The sequence below is a fragment of the Oryzias latipes genome, chromosome 16 (assembly GCF_053564925.1).
Source record: "Oryzias latipes strain Hd-rR chromosome 16, Olatipes_Hd-rR_3.1".
Lineage (NCBI taxonomy): Eukaryota > Metazoa > Chordata > Actinopteri > Beloniformes > Adrianichthyidae > Oryzias > Oryzias latipes.
This window is the reverse complement of record NC_136252.1, coordinates 23,841,177-23,866,003: the sequence shown is the minus strand read 5'-3', so window position 1 is coordinate 23,866,003 and position 24,827 is coordinate 23,841,177. Positions and strand designations below refer to the sequence as shown.

The 24,827-nt window shown below is 39.4% G+C and overlaps 2 protein-coding genes and 1 long non-coding RNA gene across 5 annotated transcripts; 2 read left to right on the top strand and 1 right to left on the bottom strand.

Annotated features, from left to right (window-relative positions):
* Nucleotides 1–896: 896 nt before the first annotated feature.
* On the bottom strand, nucleotides 897–20,259 carry LOC144984587 (uncharacterized). Its single transcript, XR_013648387.1, has 3 exons — nucleotides 20,123–20,259; nucleotides 3,412–3,495; nucleotides 897–1,977 (listed from the first exon to the last, which is right to left on the bottom strand). It is a non-coding gene; the product is annotated as an uncharacterized LOC144984587 (long non-coding RNA).
* Nucleotides 4,486–15,258, top strand: g6fl (g6f-like). 3 transcript variants are annotated; one of them, XM_078932519.1, is made up of 11 exons: nucleotides 4,486–4,684; nucleotides 5,281–5,613; nucleotides 6,568–6,831; nucleotides 7,152–7,184; nucleotides 7,346–7,678; nucleotides 10,693–10,947; nucleotides 13,531–13,653; nucleotides 13,848–13,921; nucleotides 14,175–14,201; nucleotides 14,528–14,595; nucleotides 14,889–15,258. In XM_078932519.1, the coding sequence occupies exons 1-11, from the start codon at nucleotides 4,612–4,614 to the stop codon at nucleotides 14,908–14,910; spliced, it is 1,605 nt and encodes a 534-aa protein (XP_078788645.1). In that variant the 5' UTR covers nucleotides 4,486–4,611; the 3' UTR covers nucleotides 14,911–15,258.
* On the top strand, nucleotides 15,225–24,747 carry abhd16a (abhydrolase domain containing 16A, phospholipase). The gene is made up of 20 exons (XM_004078002.5): nucleotides 15,225–15,451; nucleotides 15,989–16,045; nucleotides 16,128–16,194; nucleotides 17,935–18,021; nucleotides 18,249–18,334; nucleotides 18,476–18,549; nucleotides 18,694–18,801; nucleotides 20,731–20,845; nucleotides 20,938–21,039; nucleotides 21,148–21,211; nucleotides 21,297–21,346; nucleotides 21,755–21,878; nucleotides 21,957–22,061; nucleotides 22,142–22,205; nucleotides 22,282–22,338; nucleotides 23,213–23,275; nucleotides 23,387–23,463; nucleotides 23,585–23,683; nucleotides 23,760–23,806; nucleotides 24,373–24,747. The coding sequence occupies exons 1-20, from the start codon at nucleotides 15,350–15,352 to the stop codon at nucleotides 24,454–24,456; spliced, it is 1,632 nt and encodes a 543-aa protein (XP_004078050.1). The 5' UTR covers nucleotides 15,225–15,349; the 3' UTR covers nucleotides 24,457–24,747.
* Nucleotides 24,748–24,827: the final 80 nt, after the last annotated feature.

Below are 24,827 nucleotides of genomic sequence, written 5' to 3'. Positions count from 1 at the left end.
TTAAGCCAAGTTGCGTTTCTTCCTGCTGCCAAATGTGATTTAGATTAGTTTCACGGGGTAGTGCAATCTGTTCAGAATGACCTCAGAACTTAGCTGAAGAGGAGGCCCCTTGCCTTTTATTATTTTTACTTTTAAAAAACATTTCTGTCGTTTCAGGGAAAGCTTGAATAATTCAAACGTGTTCCTCTTCCTGCACCTGCTCTCAAGTTTCAGTATGTCAGCTGTATTGCTTCATAGCCATCTTCCTTGATTTTTTTAATGTGGCTGTCTACACTACATTTATCTAAACAGCATCACTATAGGTATATTGAAATTCCAATAAAATCACAAATTTTGTTAAACCACAATCAGCCAGAGATAGACATGCGTGAAAAGAGATGGTTTTTGCGCCCCCTGCTGTTCGTTCCGTCGAACTGATTTGCAGTTTTGCTTAACAGCAAGTCTAAAAACATTCAATAATAAATTTTAAAGTGAGAATATAGTGGCAGTCATCAAAATGAAATGAAGAGGAAATGGCTTCTCTCTCCTCCGTGTCTGCAGACTAACTGACTGATGCTGATTAGGATTTTTTTTTCCGTAATAACTTCCCATTCATTTTGTCCTATTTTCTTTTGAAGCAAATGCATTCTGCATGGAGAAGACATTATCTGGTTTAGGTCTAATCCTTATACCCAAGTGTTTTACAGCCAATGTAATTACATCTCCATAAGACTCACAGTTTAAACTGCTGTCTCTTCGACTTGTCTGTTACTCCATTCCTTTAACACAGTGTCGCCCTTTTATCTCCAAGATGTATTTTTTTTATGTTAACCATAAAGATAGTTGTTATCATAATTCTCAGATTGCTATTCTCATCAAGAGCTTTAAAAGCTTTAAAATTAAATTTTCTCGGACAATTTTGACTGGAAGAAGCAAGAAATAGGAGAAGTTTATTTACCTCCCACTCCAAAGCATTTTTCATTTAAAAAAAAGTTAAAGTAGTTGAACAGTACTTCATCTGGAAAGCATTTTAATAGAATAGAATAGAATCAAGTAAAATTCAATAGTGGCAAGCTGCTTATTCTATAGCACTAAGACATCCAGTAAAGGAATACAATTTTTGTTAAAAATGGACAAAAACATTGAAGTTGCACAAAAAAGAAAATAAGTTCAGTGTTGAAAATTAATGATGCATGCTAATTTAGCAAAATGACAAAATTAGCACAGCAAAGTTGCAAAACAATATGTACAAATGACCAACCTTTTCCCAAAGTAAATCTTAAAAAAAACAAAAACATTTGCCCTCTATGTCTACTGAAGTCCAAATCAATTTTTTTTGTCTAAGGATGGAACATAACTGGCATAAAATGTTTAAAAAATTATCCCAAGTTTGAATATAATAGAAGTTCAATTTTAACGATTAACTGTAAAGTAGTTAAAGTTGTTTCTCCATTTTTGACTGAAGATGCAGTTTTTTTACAATTTTTCTGCAACACTAAACTGCTGAAAGAAAAGCTGACGAGAGCAGCTGTCAACAAATAGACGTGTGGCTGAAATGTGCTGCTGTATTCTGCAGAAATGAGGCACCGTCGAATGAACAGAAGAACTTAAACGACAAGAAAAAAGAACTTATGACCATTTAGACTTGCAGCAGCCTCCTTCATGCTCTGTAGCTGACTGCAGTCTGCACCCAGACCAACGCTTTAAATGAACTGTGTGTATTTATGGTCACATAAGAGGCGTGAAATAAAGGATTTCTGTTCTTTTCTTCCTATTCTCCTCCATTTTTCATACCCATACCAAATCGACCTTCCACTTTCTCGTTACTGTCCATTTGCTGATAATGTAACTCATATCACACTCTTTACACCTTCCTTTCATTCGCACTTCCTCCCAGATTCCCCCCTCCCTTGTCATGTCATTCGGTTTCCTTTGTCCACTCGTCCTTCACTCCTTCCTGCAGTTCATCCTGCCCTCCGTCCTCATGCTCTCTGGGGTCTGTGGCGGTGATAATGAAGCACATAGTTAACAGATATTAGCTCATTGGCAGTGGATTCATTAGACTGAGCCAAGGCTTATGGTGATTATTTACCCATAGAGGAGGGCTTCCAGGATCAGTGCTGTGCTCTGTGTCAGCAGCCATAGGCTTCTTTGAAGTCACACTGTGACTCTAACCCCTGCAACATCTCCAATTTCTCTTCTCCCCAGGTTTTCTAATTCTGCCTGAGCTCCTTCAGCTCCATATTTCCTGCTCGTCATGTTCTCCATTTTATCCCTCCTTCCCTGTCATTAGACATCTACAAAACGTATCAACTTTCTCTCCTTCTCTATCTCTTTTCAACGCCCCCATTCACCCAGTAGTAATTATGGAAAAATCTGTAATAGTGCTCCAAGGAGCTGATAATACCTTTAGCTTAATTAAAGACGTTTATAGGATGTAAAGACATGCAGCCTAGGGGTTGCCGTCAAGCACCCACACCAACCTAAACTCTTTTTCTTTCATTGCTCTTTCATCTCACAATCCCTTGCTTTCTGTTATACTTACTTATCATTTCTCTGTTTCACACTCGCATGAGGACACGACTCTCTGCTTTTGTCAAACTGAACCGTGAAATCAGAGGTTCTTTTTACTCAGCAAACTGAAGTTGAGTTGTGGAACACTGAAGGCTGACATAATGTCAGCAGAAGCACAGAAGCTCCAGGGTAGGGGTTTGTTATCAATGAAACAAAAGGGACAGCAACAGTGGGCTTTCGTGGATGTCTCACTGGCTAAAACTTTCTGGGAAAAATGAACAGTTTAAAACATTTTAATAAAGAAATAAAACTTTGATCCACAGTTTTAGGGAAAAAAAGGTTTTACATGAATACAATAGTTACATTTACTATTTTAATTAAAGTCAATTGACTATATCAGAGCTGAAATTTTCACAAGTGATCAAAATAATGAGAACAAACGTTTTACTGATTCAGAAGACAAAACGTTTGCTAAAGCTCTTTAAAATTGCCCAATATTTCAGTTTTAGCTTAAAAATGTATTGTTGCTTTTTGGACAAAGTCAGGGCACAGCCATGGAGAGGGGCCTACCCCTCCCCCCCCAAAAAAAAGAAGAAAAGAAAAGCATTTCCTCCCTATTTGCCCTTCAATTTTTGAGGCAAAAATAGTAGCATTATTGACAAAGATGGGCTGCACGGTGGCGCAGTGGATAGCGCTCTTGCCTCACAGCAAGACGGCCCCCAGTTCAAGTCGCAGCTGGGGGACCTGAAACAGAACATCAATGGGGGACCTTTCTGTGTGGAGTTTGCATGTTCTCCCCGTGTATGTGTGGGCTTTCTTCAGGATCTCCAGCTTCCTCCCACCATCAAAAAACATGCTTCATAGGTTGATTGGCAACTCTAAATTGAGTGAATGGATGTGTGATTGTGGATAGTCTACCCTGGCGACAGACTGGCAACCTGTCCAGGGCATCCCCTGCCTTCACCCACAAGTGGCCGGGATAGCTCCAGCAGCCCCGTGACCCTGAAAGGCAAAAACAGAATAGAGAATGAATGACAAAGATTAAGAAAGATTAAGAAATCATTGATGCAAGCTTCTTTTAGCTTTACCAAGGCTTAAAGAAGCTTGAAATAAACTGTTTGAAAAACATATTTTTGATCCTTTCATTTATAATGGCCTTCCACTCTGCTGTTCTCATTTGCCACCCTTCCAAAGTCTTTTGCTCCTTCCCGCCCCAATGTATTGTTTTTTTTAACTATGTCACTGGACAAACTAAAATATCTTTTTTGGCTTGCATTTGTTCGATTAGCATCATTACTTGATGAAGTGGCATGTCAAAAGTTTAGGAACTTGAGTCTGTAAACTTCCCAATACCCTTATTGTCCCATAATCTTTGTACCACCCTTCCATACATTATTCCCTTTTGTTGAATTATTATTAATAGATATGATTAAATTGTCTTTTCCTAACATTTTTCAAATTTTGCTTTTTGAAATTGGATGTGAAATCAAATTTGACTGTATTGTCTGTAGGATTCCCAATAAAATGCCCTATAAATTGTTAGGCACGGCGGTGGAAGCATAATGCCCAGGGGCTATTCTGGTGCTTAAAAAAATGAGAGAAACTTCTGGTTAATTTGACAGGATTTCTGTTCTTCAGGGAAACTGAACTTTAAAAAATGTTTAACGGCTCATTTAAGGAGCTTGACAATATCCACAGACTGATGATTTTGTGTTCCATCAATGCAGTGATGGCTGCTAATACAAAAAATACAAAACTTTCACTGTCCTCAGTTGATTTGAAAATACACCATTAGCCAAAAGTTTGACGCACTTGTCCACCGTTTTGAAAGCACAAACGCGTTCAAATATATTCCTCCCTTCTCATTTCCATAAAGAATTCATGTAAACTTCTGCCCTGTAACTAGTTTATCAGGATCACACACACACACACGATTGGAATAATGACAGTCTTTTCCTCTTGATTATGCCAGTCTGAACGTCCACATATCCTGTAGTAGTCAAAGCTGTAAATAGAACTTGTTGATATGCCAGTCAGGGACACAAGTGTTATAGCAGGATTCAGACAAAGTCTTGGAATCTCCAGGTGCAGAGGGTTTTTTTTTTTCCTAAATGTGTCATGGAGTCTGCTTTCCTCACTTTTATTCTTGTTTTTTTTCTCACAATGTGCTCCAGTCAAATTGGAACCACAGGTATGTTTTCCTGCAAAATTGCTCTCGTACATGAAAAACTTGTCTCTTTCATTGTGTGTACACTTAGCATGAACGCTAACAATAATAGGTCACGCATTTGTCCTGGTAGTACTGAACAGTTTTAAATGTTTAGTCATGTTACATTATCCTCAGGAGAGTTTTAAGCATAGCATGCCTTTTCTGCTTCTTTTTGTATCACTGTTTAGTAGTTCTTAGTTTGACGTAGACGGTATATATTTGTTCACAGTGGAAAATCATCAGAAGAAAACAACCAAACCAGAGATGTTCTCAAGTGTGCTTGAATCTTAAATCCACTTCAAAACCAATTTGATGGTTTTAGAGGTCTGTGTTGGAAAAAAACAGGGATGTTTCTCAGAAAACGGTCCTTTTCCTTTTTTAGTACAAAGGCCAGCAAGGCAACGTTGAGTGGAGAAAAACAGGGAAATATTCTGTCAAGCAATTTCGCTTTCTGTTGATTTTTAACACATACATTTTGTAGCTGTGGTGAAGAACTTTTGTTCAAATTTTACAAAAGAAAAGCATCAATAATTCATGTTTTATGATAACAAATGTATTTTTTGCTGCCTCTTTCTTAGATTTGAATGATGTTGTGGTGGCTGAAGAGAACATGCCTACCACCCTGGGCTGCACTGATACAACAGCGAAAGGTGACATATCAATTAGCTGGATGGTGAAATCACTCAGCACGGATGAATGGAAGCTGCTTCTCACCGCCACTGAAAGGAACAATTTCTCTGGTGCCTCTTCGAGAGCATCCATGCAATTGCTTGACAGGAACTTCAAAGACAGCGGAGTGTTTTCACTGTATTTGGTACCCACAGTGGAGGACAGCGGTCTCTATACCTGTCTCATAAAACAAAAAGGGAGGAAACTAAAGGAGAGGATTCATCTACTAGCAATACTTAGAGGTAATTTCAGTGTCTTTGACAAACTACTCAAAATGTGTAAAAACATTTAATAGTAATTATGAAACATCCAATAGTAATTTATGAGTGAGATTGTGTTTCTGTGAGTATTCTAATGAATCTTCAACTTTTAAGATGAACTTAAGAGAAACTTCAAAGTACAAGAGTTTTATTTTTAATGAATTTTTGATTTTGTACTGTGAAATCCCATTTACTGTGCATACATATTTCAAGAAACGGAGTAAATACTATAAAAATGTATATTTCCATTTTATTCACCTTTGCATTGTTGTTTTCATGCAGCGTCTTTGTAAAAGATCCCCTAAAAAGGAGCTGATTTTGCTGTGCATCTAATTTGTCATCCTTTAAGAGATATAAAAAATAGGCTGGAAGTTTCCCCTCTAGCTACTTCAATGGTTTCTCTTTTTTTTCTTTGTCATTCTGTTTTCAAATGTGTTTTCCCCCAATTTAGCAAAGAACACGAGGACAGTGTGAATTGTAACAAAGTAATTGTCAAAAAATACATCTATTTTGAGAGTGGCATTGTGAAAACTGAATAGTAGAGTTGAAGAAAATATAACCACTGATATGTTGTGTACTTTTTCAGATATGCAAAAGCAGCAAATGTTCATATTTTGAGCAAAAAGAAATTCCATAAAATATGCCTAAAACATTGGCTATTAATGGCTTATCTAAATACCAATTTATAAAAAAAAAATGTTTGAGGCTATATGAGTGCAAAAAAATGGTAGAAGAACAGCAGACACAAAAACAAAGAAAAGCAACAAAAATAAACTGACAAAAGCTCACAAGAAAGAGAAATAAATTAGGGTCAATTCCTTAAATGTTTTGCATCTTAACATAAAAAATTCAGTGAGAATTATTCAATCAGAATTGATCCTAGAAGTCTTTTTTTCCCTTTTAAACATATGCTTCTCTACTCTTCTCTGTTTCCAGTAAGAATCGTTCCTGCTCCACCCCTCCCTCAGCACAGCACCCTGCGGTTGATAGCCAAAGTTACTCCTGAAAATGCCGTCACCAAAATCACTTGGACGGCACCAAGTGGAATGCTCATGAAGACCGAGCTTAAGCCAAACACAGGGGTGGTAGCCAAGCTGCCGCAGATCCAAACCAGTGACCGTGGGACCTATGTCTGTTCGGTCTACTCCCAGAAAAACAGTTCTCGTGTGTTCGCCACACAGGTGGAAGTCACTGTTGACGGTGAGGCTTACTGAAGCAATAGATGTGCGAAAGCATTTAGCAGCAGAAAACATTTGTTGTTGCATTTTTATTGATGGTATGAGTAGGCATCAAAGGCTGAAACTCCAGCAGTGGTATTATTTATTCAGGACCTGTGTAGCTACAGTTTCTCAAACTATTTACTTCTTTAAGGCAGTTTTGAGAGTCAAAAGCATACTGTAGATCTACACTAAAACTGAGCTTGTCCTCCTGTGAATATTAAAGTTGATATGCTGATGCATTATTCATTGTGTTCTTTTTGCTTCCCTTCTTTTCCTTTGCTGCCTCTTTTTCTGCAGCAGGCAAAGTGGCTGAATTCAAAAATGCAACACATGGTAAGTAACTCCAAAGTAACTAACAAAAGTGGCATATGGCAAATGTGGTGTCAAAAGCTTGTCTGTCAGTTAGGGCAGAAAGTAAGAAAGGACTCACAGCATGTTCAAGCCCTAAATAACCTTAAAAACTTCTTTACATGTTATTTCATGTTTGCCTGCAGGCTCAATGATCTTCACTGGTGTTCAGGCTCAGAAACCCTACCTCCTGACCTGTCCTGATGTCCCTGGGGACTTAGTTGTGCTGCATCGACTACCTGCAGATGTCAAGAAGAGGGAAATGAAAGTCGCACATGAGTACGACCGCTGGAGGGATTTCACCTTCCAAACAGATCAAAGCAAACGTCTTCGGCTGGCCGGTCCACCCTTTAATGCCAAGGCTGGGATATTCTCTTTCCTGCTCACCCCTGAGTTAAAAGATGGTGGCCTCTATGTCTGCGAAGTTTCTCTCAATGATAACATCTTCAGCCAATGGACAACACTCAGTGTGCTGAAAGGTAGTATAGAGGAGGAATTGGCTCTCTTCTATTTTGATATCTGTTTTTAAGTGAAAAAAGGGGTGCTGCCTCACAAATCACCCGAGACAAAATAGTTCTAGTCCCACTTAGATAATCTTTTAATTTATTATAAAAACATTCCAAGTGAGATTTTTAGAGGGAAAAAAATTTCTGTATAGTTTTCTGGGACATAGTTTCTTCAGAGCAACAGAAGATCATTTGTGAATGTGTGAATGAATGGGTGAATGGGTTTGTGACTGTAAAGCACTGTGGGCCTTCAAGGAAGGAAGAAAGTATACGCCATTTACCATTTTAAACTCACCTCTGAGTTGTGGATGGAACTGTTGGCGCAGAGTAAGCCTGCCCCCATTTCCCATCATCCATCTGTTGAGACGCACTAACCGCTAGCTTATAGCCCTCACAACCCCAATTTAACGTTCCCAATGCAACAGAAATGGCGAGCAACATCGGATCTATCCAGCTGTTCAGTTTTGAGTCAGATGCCGGCTCGGACAAGGAAAACAAAGACGTGGATGAATCTTTTTGTCTGCACTTGGATGCATCAGAATGGGAGCAGGGAGCTCAAGTCCTTTCATAGTAGCTTCTACATCACACCTTCAAGCTTTTTTCAAACTGCATTATTTCGTCTGCACCTGACAACAATTGAATTAAGAAATACTCAGAAACGCAATTTTAATCTGAAATCTTTTTACATATGTAAAAAGAGAAAAAAGTTACAAGACCATGTTAAAAACATGTTTTAGTGGGTCATTAAGGACACCTCATTTAGAAAACACAGAGATTATGCATTTACTTCAATTTTAACGTTCTTTTTTTCTTGAAAATGTTGAGGAGCCCTTTTTCATCCTCGTCATCGTTCATCATTCCCTAATTTTGCATAATGTTGGCATTGCAAGACTGCAGTCTACTCAATGAGAAAAGTAAGGTCTATAAATCTTTTACAAAATCTAATTTGACGTGCCCTCGCAAAACACCTTAAAGGCGTCCTGACCTTGAGAACAACAACCATTGAGGCATTTCAGGTGGAATCGTGTTCTACCTCCAAACAAGCTGTGCAGCACTGCAGGGTTTTTATTGTCCCACAAAAGGATTGAAGGGAGTGATGACGCATGCTTGCATTACTTCAAGACACACTATGTTTGTAATCCGAGCAAGTCAGACAGAGTATTCCTAAATCTAACAGAACTGAGCTGTAATAAATAAAAAATAGAAAGTTTCTCAGCTGAAGAGGTTTTTGACTCTGTAAAAACACGGTGTGCTTGCTTTGACCTTCATTCAGGTTTTTTTTACACTAAAGTCAGCCCAGGCATGTTGCCAAAAGTTTATTATGGATTGTTATATGGCAGGAAAAAGATTGTGAGATTACCCTTGCTCCCAAAGATTCTGTAATATTTTACCGGTGTGATTTCGGTGCGGAAAAATCCAGCAGGGAATTTAATGATGCAAATAATAATAACCTAAATCATAAATCCCAGACAGTACAGTATACAGCTTCAAAAATCTATCTGCTCAAAATATGAATGACAACCCAAATGTTTGGCTTGTCAATCACTTTTTCTGAGCAGGAGTTTTTCTTACTTAACTCGAACTAGTTTAGTGTAAGACGGTTTTATTAAATCAAGACATAACCCAACAAAGAGGAAGTTTAGATGAGTTCAACAAAGCAGAAGCTGCAGTGTAAATCATTCTTACATGTCCCACTGAAACTGGCCTCATTCTGCGCAGTATCTTTGGAGGTTACCTGCCACCTCGCTGTGACTCCTTGAAGATAATTTATTGGAGTTCTCAAGCACATAGATGGATTTTTTTTCTTCTTCAGTTAAATCAGAATAACACTGCGTTAAATAACTGTGCTCTTTTTAACCTTCAGGCATGTTTATGTTAGCAAAATTGGTTCTTTTATCTGCTTTTGTGGAAAATGAGGCGTATTGATACCAAAAAACAGTCTGAATCTAATTGATCTTAAAGAAAATTAAGGAAGCAGTTTAGCAAAAAAAAAAAAAAAAAACATAAATGTAAACCTCCCTATAACAGGAGCATCCCATCTCTGATATTCTGGCAATCATTTGCCCCGCTGAACTGTCCTTGGTGAGACATTAGATCGGCTACAGTCCATTGTTCAGCACTCTAACAGAGCACAGTAAATGGAGAACAAATTTCCCTCTGCCATTGGTAAAAAGCCATTTTATTAAATTAATACATTGGCTATATTGCTCCTGAATGAGAACCTTTACTTGGTTCATAAATTAAAAAGAGGGAAAAATTGAACACTTGTTGATTTTTATGAGCGTGCCTCAGGGAGTTTTCACCCATCTCACAAGGCACCCATTTGCACAACCCCACACAAACACACACAGACATGCAGGACCTGTCATGGTGGCCTTGGAAGGTTTTACTAATCACAGTCCTACTGGCATCTATCACAGCTGCCCAGAAATGACCGCTCGATCTGTCACTGTCGCCCAGGTTCACACGTCTGCATCCCTTTACACACGCTCAAACACACTCACTAACCATGTGATGCATATATTTTTACCTCATCTCATTATGGGTATCATTATGTTTGATTATACCTGCTGCCCCCACGCCAAGGCTGTGGGTGGCCCACACTGATCACACCAATCAACACTGAAATGTGAGTGTGTTTTTATGCGGTTGTGTGCATGCTGGAGTTCTGCTGAGCTTGATTACACCCAGATGGATTCTCATTACACTTTGATGAGACACCGAGCATCAGTCACAGTCATCCAATGCATTAGTAGCAAATCATTTTAATGAATATATATTATTTTGACCCTTCTATGAATTGTTCTTTGTTTTTCATATCACTTACCCTTTCTTTCATCGCTCTCTATCTGTTCTTGCCCTTTTCTGTATTCACACACTACCCTTTAACTCACTTTGCCTCTCCTCCCTCTTGACTGTTTTTTTTCTCTTCCTCTCTGATTTCTCCTTACTTTCCTCATACACTTCTCTCGTCTTCTCTTCCTCAGTTAAAACTAGATATTATGCTTCAAGGGTGGAGTTGCTGTGCCTTTACTCCGAGTTGTCCCAGGTCCAAAGTGCCAAGTGGAAGCACCATAATGAGAGTCGTCGGTTGGAGATGTCGAGCAGCAAGCCTGGGTGCATCAGCACTGTCCTGCCTTCACCCATCACCCCTGAAACAGCAGGGAACTACACCTGCAGCCTGCAGCTACAAAACGGACAGGTCATCCAGGCGGTCCAGGCTGTCACACTGCCCCTTAAAGGTGGGAGCAGTTGCACGGCAAATGTTCCCTTTTTCCCTTAGATCAAGAGTATCACATTATTCGTAAAGAAATTCCGGCAGACTTCCTGTCAACTTGGTGAGCATAATGAACCATGAATGTGGATAATTCAGAGATATGTGCTCCATGAAGCATTCCATGGTGTATTAAAACCAACCTCAGGTCAGTTCATCTGCCAGAAATATAGTGGTTTAAAAAAGGAGAATTCCCTTGACAGATCCCATATGGTATACTTTTCAAATGTAACTCACGAGGTCATGGGCCTCTGTGTTGCAGGAGGTTAAGGTTATATCCTAAATAATCTTCCCACATCAATTTTTCCATAAACGACCCAAGACCATACTGATCCACAAACTAGTCTCTCCATTAAATATAAGAATACAAAAGATACTTCATTTTGGTCATCTTTTCCAGGTTAGTATCTAAAATATGAAAAGAAAGGACCTCAGGACATATCTCCCCAGAAATGCTACATTACTCAAGCTTGTTATATTTGCAGCTGTGGCGGAGCACAGCAGGATGTGACAGTTGAATGGATCTCGAAGAAGAGATGAGTTCACACTCCATACCGCAACACATCCCTTCAGTTGAGGGGTCCAGAGCTTATTATAATGCCCACTGATGGTAGCACTTTAAGAATAATGCACAGATGAGGGGAAAAAAAACTCACAAAGATGGTGGGGATTACAGCAGGAAAATGAAACCCTATTCAAGATATTGGACCAGGTCAAATATATTGTGTATAGTGAGAGACAAGTGTTGAATTTTTACAGCATGTCATGGAAAATTTATACTGAGCAGAGCAGGAAGTTCAAATAATGTGAGTTCTGGATGACCTACATAGCACTTCTGAAAAGTTTCCAGGCTGCAAAAACAATGCAAATATGCAGAATGGCACAAAAAACATGGTTAATAATGAACAATGTAACTCTGAGCAGTGACAGGTAAAGCTTTATACATTTTGGAAGGTGTGCTGAGACAGGAGAACTTTTGACAGCATTTGTAGAAAGCAGTATTGAAATAGGGCTTTATAGAACCAAACAAAAACATAAATCATTTTTATCGTTTCTGGTTATCTAATCCACCGTAAGCCGAATCTCAAAGCAGAACACAGTGTTACAGAAGTTAAAACAACACTGCATAATAGAATTTCTTTTACCAACGGTGCAGTACAAAGACTGCAAAATAGAGGCAATCATTGTGCTCAGCAGCACAAAAAAAAACCTTCAAGTATCAGAAATGTTCTGCAATCATGGGCTATTGTCAGTTTGCATATCTTCTACAAACATTAAAGGACTTCTTTGGTCTGCTTCTTATCCACCATGGTCTACAAGCGCAATAATATAAATTACCCTTCCAACTTATGAGATAAAATAGAGGAGGTGAGGAGGAAGTGCCAATCGTCAGGAGACAGGAGGAGGGGAAAGAATTGATATGGTAGTCAAAACTTAAAGTATTTATTCCTCGCTTCGCTGAGCTCTGTCAACATAATCCATGCATTACAGCTGGACCGGAGAGCGGTGCAGGCGGTCCCAGGGTCAGATCTCACCACAATATTTCATTAGCAACCTCCACACATATGTGGCAATCAATTATACCTTACACTGCACATAATGATTGACAATTTTGAGGTTCTCTTAAAGGCATAACACCATGTTTAGAATGAAATTAAAGAGCCAGTCCTTTTTCATACATTTGGTGGAAAATAACAGTATCTTTAAATTCATAATAACCATGCAACATTGCTTCAGAAGTCAGTTTTTTTTCTTCAATTCAAATAAGGTCTGATAGCATTCTGCTGCACAAACAGTGAGCAGGCGGCAACAGTCGTTGTGGTACCTCTCTTCTGTTTCTCAAGTCGCTGTGTGACTGAGTGTCATCTCCTATGTGTCAACAACTTTGATCACACATGCGTGCTTTTACATAAAATTTGGATGGCTCAACAGTGAGCTCTAACGGTGCTCCTATGTAATGTTTGTGCTGCTTTGTAGCACTATATTGTTCTGCGTTGATAGTTTTCCTCAAAGCAGTTAACTTGACAGCTGATATCACAGGAGAGCAAAAAGATGTATAAATGGGCCTTACTGTCCATGTTTAGAAAATGAAACATAAATATTTTGTATGAAAAAAAGCACAAGTCACTTTCACAACTCCTCACCCAAGTTTTAACCCGACAGGCTTCACGGTCCAGATTTACCAAATGTGCTAAACATTGCCACTGGCTGCTCAATCTGCCTGAGAGAGCTCGGATTTCCTTACCCTCTTTTCCTGCACCCATTGTTTATGACTGACAGCTGTATGATGCAAATGCATGTAACATATCGGAGAAGCTGTAACAGCAAAATGCCCCAAAACACAGTTTGACGGGTTTGGTCAGAGAACAAATTTAACCACTCTTGACCTGAAAAGAGGAGCAACTTTGTGAGCACACACCTTTAAGTTCCCTGGCAGCCTTCATGCCGATGAAGCACACAGTCTCATCATTTGATGCGTTTTAAATTAGCACTGTTCTTGGAAACATTCATGCTTTTGTCCTCACCCACTTTTTTTCTCCCTCTTTTGTAGAGAGCGTGAGTGTCACCACCCCCTCCCCACTTCCTTCTCTGTCTGCTTTATTACTCCTTGTGCCCCTGGTTGCTGCAGCTGTCGGTGTGTTGCTATGGAGACAGAAACACATTTCTGATCGCGGTGAGTCTTCCGGCGATTTCGTTTTTGACAGCTTTCTGTGTTCCGTCCATCTTCGGTCCCTGTCGGCTGTCGCTGAGTGATGTGGGCCATGATATCCTCTGGGGTTGTTGAAATAAATCTGCCCCTACCCTCCTTCCTCCCCCTACAGATAAGTGTGTGCATTCATCTATGAGGCTCCATCTCTTTATATTCAGGTATTGAACAGTCTCTGTCTGTCCATTCGGGTGAAGCAGAGAACATCTATGAGAATCCTGCAGATATAAGACAGGTGATGAATTAAAAGATCCTCTGCAATTAAGTGATGAATTTTTCTCGGTTTCCTTTTTTTTGCCCTCAGTTTCTTTTTCCCTTTGATACTTTTACTTTTCCTCACCCCGTTTGTTTCCACTGACTTACACAATACACTTTTATGTTTTACTCCTCTCCTCTGCATCTGTTTTCCTCCTTTCATCTTCCTCCTGACTTTCTCTCAATTGTTGTTCATTAAAAGTGCTTTCTTCGCTCTCCTTGCTTCCCAACAGGCTCCTCCCCAGGGCTCGGTCTATATGGTGAGTTATTGTGTCATCCCCTGCACCAAGGCATTGTGCATATATGTCTGTGTTAAGCACTTTAATGTATTGGTGCATACAAAGTCTCATTAAGTCTCTTGCACCTTCCCTAAGCTGTCAGCAGATACATCTTCCTTCACACTTGCAACTCTTTCTCTCCAATCTATCAGCCCTGTCTAAGATAAGCCTGCTGCATATCAGCAGTCAGCCATACATTAGTGGTATTAACAAATCAATCTCATTACACACTGGAGAGATATAAATCTGGCCTCAGTGCCTTTTCTATTCCTTTACTGCCCTACCCAGCCTCTTTCTTTTTCCTTCAGCACTCTTCTTCTTTGTACCAGGATTTGAAGCCAAGAGGAGAAGATGATGTCTATAAGGAACTGGAGCGGTAAGCAGAAAGTCTTGCATCACCTGTGCATGCTTTTGTATTTTCAGCTGAGTGTGTACGTGGTTGCACTGTCACTTATCTGCCCCTCTCATTCTCCTCACACTCACTAATCTCTCCGGCTTGAACATCACTCTGACACTGTAGCTTAACATCAGGCAATGGACTGACAGGCAGCGCTCCTTCTCCGGTGTGCTGTTGTTGCGTGGGCTTTCAGTGTTTGTATTCAGAGGGAATAAAAACGACTGGGGGACACAAGATTTTTGATCGAGTTTGTCTTTGTGCTCTACTTTCAGATATGAGCAGTGTCAGGGCTGATCACCTACCCACATCTCGCCCTCGTCCAGCTGTCACAATCTCTCTGTACCCAGCTGCCGTAAAATACTTTTATAAACAGGAAAAAGAGCTAAATGTCAGAGCAGAAAAACATCAAGGCCTTGGGGAAATGCTGCTGAGCTGGGCTTTTCATTCTGTATAAGCTGCAGATCCTCATAAAATGCTGATTTACCCAAAATGCCTTGCATTTATTTTTAGGCTAACATACTTATGTATTGTATTTTTTTTTTTTTTTAGCTTTGAAGCATATTATATTGTAGTCGTATCGTATCATTTAAAAAAAATGCCCTTGTGACTTTTTCTAAATAAACATTCTCCTAAAATAGGAAAGTTCTTTTTTTTTCCCCCCATCAATTTTGGACCACTTTCGCTTGCGAGAGGTGTGGTCGGTGTCGGCTTCCGTAGTCACTGTGGTGGAAGGATGGCCGTCTGGCAGTGGTTCCGCTGTTTTTCAGGGCCTCGTTTACAACGAATTCACCGCTCACCGGACCAAACTCGACCTGACGGGAGGTCGAGCAGGAGGGTATGGATGTTAGGAATAAGAAATAAGATTTTTTATATATAAAAACAACTTATATTTTAAAGGGGAAGTTCAGAAACTCCGCATAAGTCTGTATCTCTGGTCTCTATTCCGGCTGCCTGGCTGCAGTACTGACTCACCAACTGTCAGTGTGACAGCCTATTGTGTACGCTTCGTTTCCCGGCTTTTCTAGATAGTTTGTGTCAGGTTATAGTTATTTCCCATCTTACGTTAATGTGGTACGGTGGTTTATTTACATTTTAGTACGTTATTGTTGTTGAGTGACTAAGCTAACACTTCAACTTAGCTGCTGAGGAAATCGTAGGAAAGCGAAAATATTGAAATCAAGCTATGCGCTTATTATGTGATTAAACTTAAACGAGGAACTAATATAGACATTTGAAATATGCAATAATGTATCTGAGACGTTTATTTCAGTGACTTCTGGTTAAGCTAACGCGTTAGCTAGTTTATGTTAGCTTCTGACATTAGCGGTATTTACAAGTAATCTCTCTCTCTGTCTGTCTCTCTCTCTCTCAGGGATTTAACTACCAACCCAAAGGTCTGGAGAAACACACTGACAGCATTCTCGGTTGGGTCAGTGTTGCATCTTACTCATTCGTATTTTTTTGTTATAGCGTTTTGGATTTCTGTGATTAAAGTGTGTCCTTTTCTTCAGGCTTCAACAGTTTGGTCTCTGTCCTACTACAGCTCTCCACTTCTTCTGTGTTATCTCTACAGGAAAGGTGGGCTTGATGGGTTTGTGCTTGTCTGCTTCACTTTGGGATGGAAGTTAGAAAGTAAACTGAAGAAGTAGGCCTACGTTGAGCATCTGGTGATGGGGACAGATGGACTGCTCTCAGACAGATCATTACACCCCCTATTCATAATAGATGCCCAAAACTTATTCATAAAAGTCTAATTTGACTCGAACTTTAGCTTAAAGACCCACTCCAATGAAAATTGTCTTTGATGTTTTTAACTTGTGCCATTTTTCTCATGATAGACATATATAAAGAAAAGTAATATTATATTAGCATTTCTGAGTAGTTCTTTATTCAAATGTGAATCAGAATGCCGTTACAAAAAGCCCGTGGCAGTGATGTAGTTGCTACAGTCGGCGGGCCACAAGCTTTCTGCTCCTCTCTGTTCTGATGCAGCCACTTGCAGACAAAGAGATCCATATACGTCACCGTTTTTGCTCGTCTGTCCTGGCATCTGGCTCAAAACTCAAACGCCATTATTGTTGCACTGGTAATGTTAGGCTGGGGTTGTGAGCTAGCAGAAGAAAGTGTAAACAAAGTGATGATGACAAAGTGAGGCAGGGCTTACACCGCGCCAACAGTCTCGCCCACAACAGAGGCAAATTTCTGATAAACGACTGCTGCTCTGCATAAACGATGTCCTAGAAAACTGCACAGTTTTTATCGTTTGTTTGCCTAAAAACCGCATAATCATACTTAACAGACCATTGGGAACACTTAAAAAAAAAAAAAAAAGTATTGTAGTGGGACTTTAAAGCACAACGTAAAAAAACAAGGAACATCAAACTAAACTCAATGATTCAAGACTGTTATGATCCAGCTTGGTCAAGGTTATTACAAAAAAGCCAACTATATTTTAGAGATTCTCTGTATAATAGACCAACAGATTACATTAAGGGTTTTTCAGTACAATCTCCCCTACTGACCTAGCAAAAGGGTTTTAAGGGAGGCTCCCTAAATGAAAGACTTGGAGGAAACGTCCATCAGAACCAGGTGGATCTAAGAAGACAGAACAACAGAGAACCCCAGAGACAAAAATACAGGAGCACGTAGTATAAGATGTTATGAATCATTTACTTAATTTAAAAAGGACATTAGAGGAGAAAGAGCAGAGAAGTATGTATAGTGAGGAAACCAAACGTATTTAAAAGAGCAAATCACTTTTATAAAAGGGACATTCGGTCTGGTTTTTGTTGTGGGAAATGTTTAATTTTTTGATGTTGCATATTATAACCAAGTGTTTAAAACATTTGAGTTTTCTTAAAAACACTTGAAGTAATTTGAAAAATCTAAAGAAAGAAACACTCTGTTTTTGGTATTTAGAAGATGGAGCAACTCATAAGAAATCTAACAGTGACATTCATTTACCGTTTATCAGATTGATCACTAAAAAGCACAGATTCTTATGGAATATCTCCTTGAATGTGTAAAAATGTTTACTTTTGTGGATAATGAATCTCCTCAGGGAGAAAGTGGGACTTATGAGTTTGTCCTTGTAAATTGCTGTTCTCCTACAAGTGGAATTAATATGAGCTTAATGAACTGAATCCAGCAGTAAGGCTCTGGATGAGTAGAGATTAATTGCTTGAGGATGTGTGCAACTCCTTAATATATGATTGATTCTCTGAAATTGATTTCTGAACATGGATGCAGACTAGTCATCAGTTTGTACATTTATTGTTGCTTCATGTCATTTTGTTTGTCTTTTTGAATTACTTTCAGGTTACATTTGCAGCAGTAAGCTGGTTCCAGTGAGCCAGTATTTAGGAACCATTCTCATTTGCCTGCTAGGAGTGGCCTGTCTTAGAGGTAAGACAATTTTGCAAAAGAAAAAAAAAAATGAATTCCATTTGTTCATCTTTTATATCACAGAATATGCTGTGCATTCCACAAGAGCAGCTATGAGATTTCATTAAGAATGAGACTGTCTATAACCCTGAAGCATACTAAACACACCCTTCAGGCTTTGTGGGGATTTTTTTGTTTCTCAGGCTTTACTTAGTTTTCTGTTTTGCCTCTTCTCTGATTCTTTGCAGGATGGGGGCGATGGAAGAATCCAGAGTATCTCCAGTTCATCTCTATTCTTGAAGAAAATAAGAGGAATCATTCACCAGAAAACAAGGTGAATTCAGCTCAGCTTAAGGCGGATGTTCTATACTTCAGATCAATTTCATTATTTTGGGTGATATCACATTTTCTTTGTCTTTACTGTTAATGATTATTCAAGCAGAATAATTTTGAATTTTTATTTTTATTGCTTTAGAGAAAGTTGAGATGCTTTACTTTTGACTTCCCACACTGGCCTCAGGATTTCAGCTGGAGGGAAGTCAGCAGTCCGTAAGTGTGTGTTTATTACAGTTTATTTTTAATTTTTTAATAATGATCTCTTTTTTATCTCCGATCAGGTCTTGCGTATTAAGTTTGAATGCCTTTTAAGCCTCTTTACTATGTAGCTCTGACATTCTTCGACTCCTGTGAAAGGAAACTGACCAAGGCTGGTGTCTCTCTGCTGAAACCAGAGCCTAAACTGAGAGGAACGGCCGACAGCATCTTGTACTCAGTCCGCACGTTACCATGCCATATCATTGGGTAAGTGTAAGGACACAGGACAAATACAGTTGTCTGCAAATTTAAAAATCCTGAAAGAATTTTTTAAATATTGACCAGGATTAAATACATTTTCTTTTAAAATTCCGCTTAGTTGTCAACTAAAGCCGCTGAGTTTGTGCTTCGTTTAATAGATTGCGACAGCTTTAGAATGATCAAAAAGCCCAAATGAAAATCTTTGTGACAGGCTTGGTAAAAGTTTGAATTTAAGTGGCTCCTGGGGATGAATAATTAAACCTGAGCACATTTCACTCGGGGTAACAGGGCTTTTTCTAATAAAAGAACCTCTAGAGAGCAAAAGAGAAGCCTACTGAGCTATGTAAACCTAGAAATGTATGTTAGAAAGAGGTCATGAAGAAAAACGGTGTTTATGTAACGCTTTTAAGATTATAGGAATAGGCGCAAGTTGCAATACTCAGAATTCGTCTCAGGGAGTCCAAGGTGTGTAAATGAAAACTAGACGGCAATGAAAGTAAAATGCAATCGACTGTATTAACAGAACAAAACATTTAAACAATACAAAACAAGAAACGAGGGTCTGAGTCCTATGGAATAGTATTCAAAAGTGTATTGTCGATGATATTGTTGAGGTTTGAGCAGCTGATGAGTCGTTATTGAAGGTGGTAGTATGAGGATCTCAGATCATGTAGTTGGGAAGCTCACCATCAAATTGCAGATCAAAGACAATAAACAAAAAAACCTGACCTAGAAAGGGTCAGAAAAATAACTAATCAAGAATTGAACAAAAGCAAACCACAGTCACTTCAGTCACAGTCACTTGTACTGAAATAGATCTGATTAGCCATCATCATTTTAGAAAGCAAAAACAGGAGAAACAATATTCTGATGAAAAATCAAACAGCTGTTACAAGTAGAAGTCAAACAATTTAATGTGTCAAGGTTTCTAAATGGAAAAAAGTCTTAAATCAAAATGTACTCTAAAGTTACAAATTAACTTTATCCCATCATTAATAAAAAGCAGAACAAATATAAAACAAATTAAACTTTCAAATTTTCAAATGTTGTGTAACATGGTTGTTCCATCCATCCAATTAAACCATTTTGACATCATGGAAATAGAAGTCACTAATTCAGGTCAAAGTGTTCAAATAACACAAAAGAAAGAAAACGACTTAAACAAAAATGCTTTGGCTTGAATTCAGCCGACTACACTAAAACAGTTAAACAAGAACCATTTAATAAAAACAAAAGCCTCAAAGGTGAGTGCAGCGTTAGCTTAGCTCTGCGACTATGATAAAGATTTGTGCCAATTGTTTTCGCTGTCGCAGCCGCAAAGACTTACCGATGAGCAGCTCTCTTTGGGGTTAGTTAGTGTGCAAATGGAAGCGCTGAGGTTTCCAATTATGGTTGTGTCAAGAAAGGTATCAGGCGATCTGGTGTGGCCACAGCAGGAAGTGCACCCGCTGACCTGGAACTTATATACACATGGGCCCTGTCACAATAAGGGCGGGGCCAGGTGTTCACGATTAGTCTGATGGCAAGTCTGATGCCAAGGGGTTACATTTAGCTCCGGAATCCAGCTAAAACCATAGATTTGCTGGCATCAAAAATCCAGATTTTAAGCAATAAGGCGCTGTAAACATCTCTGTGTACTCCTGATATCTGTATCGAACACTGAATACAAGAGTCAGGAAAAATTGTCCAGAAGTTAATAAACCATAGAAAAAAAAGTAAAGTAAGAACAGGATCATTGCAGATCTATAGCATCCAGTACTCTGGTTTTTACATTGTAGTAGAAGTTTTTTCCTACACCACTGCAGAAGAGAAGAGTTTCCAGAAAAATCTACCTCGTTATTTACTTGAAATAGGTTTTGTGGTGTTGTCCCATGTCAATAGCCAATGATTTCATATAGGTCATGTAGAAGGACACAGATCTGTTGTTGTTGGCAGTTATCTGGTTGCGCACACGTTTGGGAGGCGGATGCTGTACCCCGGCTCTGTGGGCTTACTGCAAAAAGCCATGAAACCCATGCTGATGCAGGGACAGGCGAAGTTGATCGAAGAGGTACCACAAAGAAAAACATTTCCGCCCTGACTTCATTTAAACATTTGAAACACGCTTAATGGCCGGCCATCCTTTTCTCCTTTCTGTCACAGTATGATGGCCAAAGGAACAAGCTAGTCGCTTGTGACGGTAACGAGATCGACACCATGTTTGTGGATCGAAGGACAGATGGGGGTCACAATGGCAAGACTCTGGTAAATGTCTGAAGTGATTTGCTGTTGGGGTTTTTTTTATGCCTTAGGCCTGTTCCTGACCTAGCAAAGGTCCGATCACGTAACAAACGTTTTTGAAATCTGCCACAGGTTATCTGCTGTGAGGGGAATGCAGGTTTTTATGAGGTGGGCTGCATGAACACCCCTCTGGATGGTAAGGGAAGCGCACATTGTTCTATGAAACGTTTCTAATGTCTTAGCTGAAAGTGTAGTTCAGTATTTGTTGTCGTCCCCTGCAGCTGGATACTCCGTCCTGGGCTGGAACCACCCTGGATTTGGGGACAGCACGGTGAGCAGAGTTGTCATATTGGAGGTTATACTTTAGTATTTCTTTATGCTATGTTGCTAATTGGGTTATTATTTTTCATGGTTAACATGATAACTTCCACTGTAGCCTTGCATTAACTTGATTTTCATTTTCTGAAATTCCTTCACTTGATTTTCTTCTCTTGTAATCTTGATGCTAAAGTTCTTTCACTTCAGTCTGAAGGCTGTTCTTCTCTCAGTGGGAAACAACAGCAGTTGGAATTTCCTGTTTAACCCTGGCACCTTCGCCCAAGGCGCTCCCATATTTGGGAGTGTTGTAAATCCTTACAATGCATTAAAAATCAGCTTTCTGTGGTGTAAAATAGAGTCATGATTGATTCTTTAGAGACTAAATGTTTTCATGTGTATGTATTTTCTCCCTTTCTGTCAGGGAGTGCCGTTTCCCCAGAATGAGGCCAATGCCATGGATGTGGTTATCCAGTTTGCAGTACACAAGCTGGGCTTCCAGCTAAATGATATCATCATCTATGCCTGGTCCATAGGAGGATTCACAGGTACACAGTTGATTAGTTTGAAAACTTTCTTGTGTGGTTCTTCTCACTAACAGTCCAGCTTATGTACTTGTCTGGTAGCCACGTGGGCCGTGATGTCATACCCAGAGATTCAGTCTCTGGTGTTGGACGCCTCCTTTGACGACCTCCTGCCGCTGGCTCTTAAAGTCATGCCTGAGAGTTGGAGTGAGTGCTAAAGATCTATAGCACTGAACCTGCAGTTTCATTTCAATAATTCAAGCTTTTTTTTCTCTTTCCTCTGCCAGGGCCTCTAGTGCAATATACAGTGAGACGATATGTGAACCTGAACAATGCAGAGCAGCTTCTCAAGTGAGTGTAGCGCCCGCCCACTGATCTTACAAAAGAAATGTTGGCAGTAGTGGCACTAAAACTCTTTTGTTTTCAGATACCAGGGACCAGTGCTGCTCATCAGGAGGAGCAGAGATGAAATCATCACCACAGGGTAACTCCAGCACATCCCAAAATACTTTCAGCATCAACCATTCTTCTTTCCTTCTTTTACAGGAAATACACGTTTGATTATTGAATGCATTTTAAAGTTGATTTCTGCACAATTGAGGTGGTATTAAACACTGGGAAATTTTTTAATTATATAGGATGTTTTTGAGGCTCACTAGAAATTTTGCAGATATTTTTTTCACCTTCAGAGATCCTTCTACTGCAGAAAAAGTTAAGGAATTTAACTTTAGCCATTTAACCCATGGAGAAATGCAGGCACAAAGCGCAATGCTTGAAAACTGTAGGTTTGTTTCCTAAAGTTAAAAATAGGAAAACTTACCAAAAAAAGAACTTCAATTAACTTGAGTGTTTTTAATTCCATAGTATTTTGGATGTGTTTTAAAAAAAAAATCTGAGTTAAATGTGCCTTTATTCAGGAGGTAAGATTATTAATCTTTATTTTATCAGCAGGATCAGTTGAGGACAAATTCTCATTTACAATGATGACCTCATAAGAGATTTTTACCAATGATGGATGCAAATAGATGTAATTCTTTGTTGCAGAGTTATTGAACATAATTTCTTTTTTTTCTCCAAAGAAATCAGAGAAATGTAACATAATTTAAGTTCCTAGTGTTTTTGCTCCTCCCTGTGTACTACGGTAAATTAATCCTGCAAATTTGTATAAAATGAGGGGATGATTGTTGGTTTTATTGTTATTCTAATTATTTCTTCCTGGTTTAAGTATAAAAATATTCCAACCACAATACATGCTCTCTTGCAGCCTTCAAAATGTACTGATATAATAAAATATTTCGAATGCCTTCAAGATGTTCTCAGAAATGCGTGCCATCACATCACCTCCTCATTTGTTCCAGGGGCCCAGAAGACATCATGTCCAACAGAGGAAATGACCTTTTGCTTAAGCTGCTTCAGTCCAGGTCAGTCTCTACACCTCAGTTTTGCCAGAAGCACTGTGGATTTGCACTTGTTGAGCCAATCATGTATTAAAAAAAAAAAAGAGAAACTGGCAACGTGTCCATCCTGCTCAGGTATCCCAAAATCATGACGGATGAGGGGATCCGCGTTGTGAAGCAATGGCTTGGAGCCTCCAATCAGTTAGAAGAAGGTAATCAGATTCATGTGTGCATTTGAACTAATTACCATCATAATGAGAAATATATATGACTATACCTCATATTTGGGACATCTGGTTATTACAAACTAACACAAGCTCCCTCTCTCTGCAGCATCTGTGTACAGCGGATATGAAGTGGATGATGGATGGTGCGTGTCTGTGCTGCAGTCCTATCAGACAGACAGAGATGTTTTGTTTCCATGGACTGTCGGTAAGATGCTTCTTTCACTGTTACCGAAGGCAAATGGCACCACAAGCTTCCATGTTTACACTCCCTCTGTCACCAGGTGAGGACATGACTCAAGAGGGAAGGCGGCAGCTGGCGCTCTTCTTGGTATGGAAGTAATTTATTGCTATCAGTGCTTTCAGTCCCAGCTGTATCCCTGTCTGCTTATAGGACGGGCACTTGTCTTTATCTCATTTCTCAGAGCGGGTTTTTTATATAACCTGTTCATCTAATTCGTCTATAGTCTAATTTCTTTTTTTCTTATAATTTAAGCCAACCTCCCCCTACAAAAAAAAGAAATTGCAGCTTTTCAGACATTATCACAAAAAAACACTGTTCTGGTCGCCATAGCAACCAGCTCACCTGTGCTTTCAGGTTGACTAGTGTAATATATTTTACCGTGCTCGGCTTATTGAAGTCATTTAACATCAAACAAGAGGAGTGCCATCAATTACAACTAATGCTGTGCCTTTTCCTCCTCCGGTAATACCTTCTAAATTAGGCTTTATTTACCTCCTGTGTAAACCCTTTAGAGATGCAAGAGATTTGTAAGGCACTGAGCCAGATAGACTCAGCCTAATATAATCAAGCTCTGCACTTTTTGTTCGCCTCCCCTCCCACACATCTAATTCTCCATTCCTCCTCCATCCCTGCTGTGCTTTCTCTCCTCCCAGGCAAGGAAGTACATGCGAAACTTTGAATCGACACACTGCACTCCTCTGCCCGCCTCCGAGTTCCACTCACCGTGGAAGCTGTAACTGAACAAAGGATGCATAAGGGGAACCAAGAGATGCTGGATGACCTGTAGTCAAGTGTGTCTGGACAAGTGTGAATGTACAGCTGTGGGGTTTTGTTTTTTGTTCCAGATTTCCCAAGAAGTTATCAAAACGTCACACGTCGTTTTACGAAGACAGTTTTGTCATTATGTTAACGCTTCTTTTCAAAATATCCACAAGCCATCACTCACTCACTCACTCCATCATTTGTCTGTATTTATAAAGCAAATATAAGTTGATATAAATGACTGCAATTAAAAGAAATGTAAACAATTTGTCTCGATTCAAGATTTGTTCACACACCCTCATCCAGGGACAAGCTGTACTGTAAGTGTTTCAATGAAGCTGAAATT

Coding starts and splice junctions, on each gene's coding strand:
- g6fl (XM_023963809.2), top strand. CDS start 4,612: ATGGAGTCTGCTTTCCTCACTTTTATTCTTGTTTTTTTTCTCACAATG. Junction 7,679..10,692: donor AACACTCAGTGTGCTGAAAG/GTAGTATAGAGG, acceptor TCTCTTCCTCAG/TTAAAACTAGATATTATGCT. Junction 13,654..13,847: donor GAAACACATTTCTGATCGCG/GTGAGTCTTCCG, acceptor CTTTATATTCAG/GTATTGAACAGTCTCTGTCT.
- abhd16a (XM_004078002.5), top strand. CDS start 15,350: ATGGCCGTCTGGCAGTGGTTCCGCTGTTTTTCAGGGCCTCGTTTACAA. Junction 18,335..18,475: donor ATCATTCACCAGAAAACAAG/GTGAATTCAGCT, acceptor TTATTGCTTTAG/AGAAAGTTGAGATGCTTTAC. Junction 18,802..20,730: donor TTACCATGCCATATCATTGG/GTAAGTGTAAGG, acceptor TGTTGTTGGCAG/TTATCTGGTTGCGCACACGT.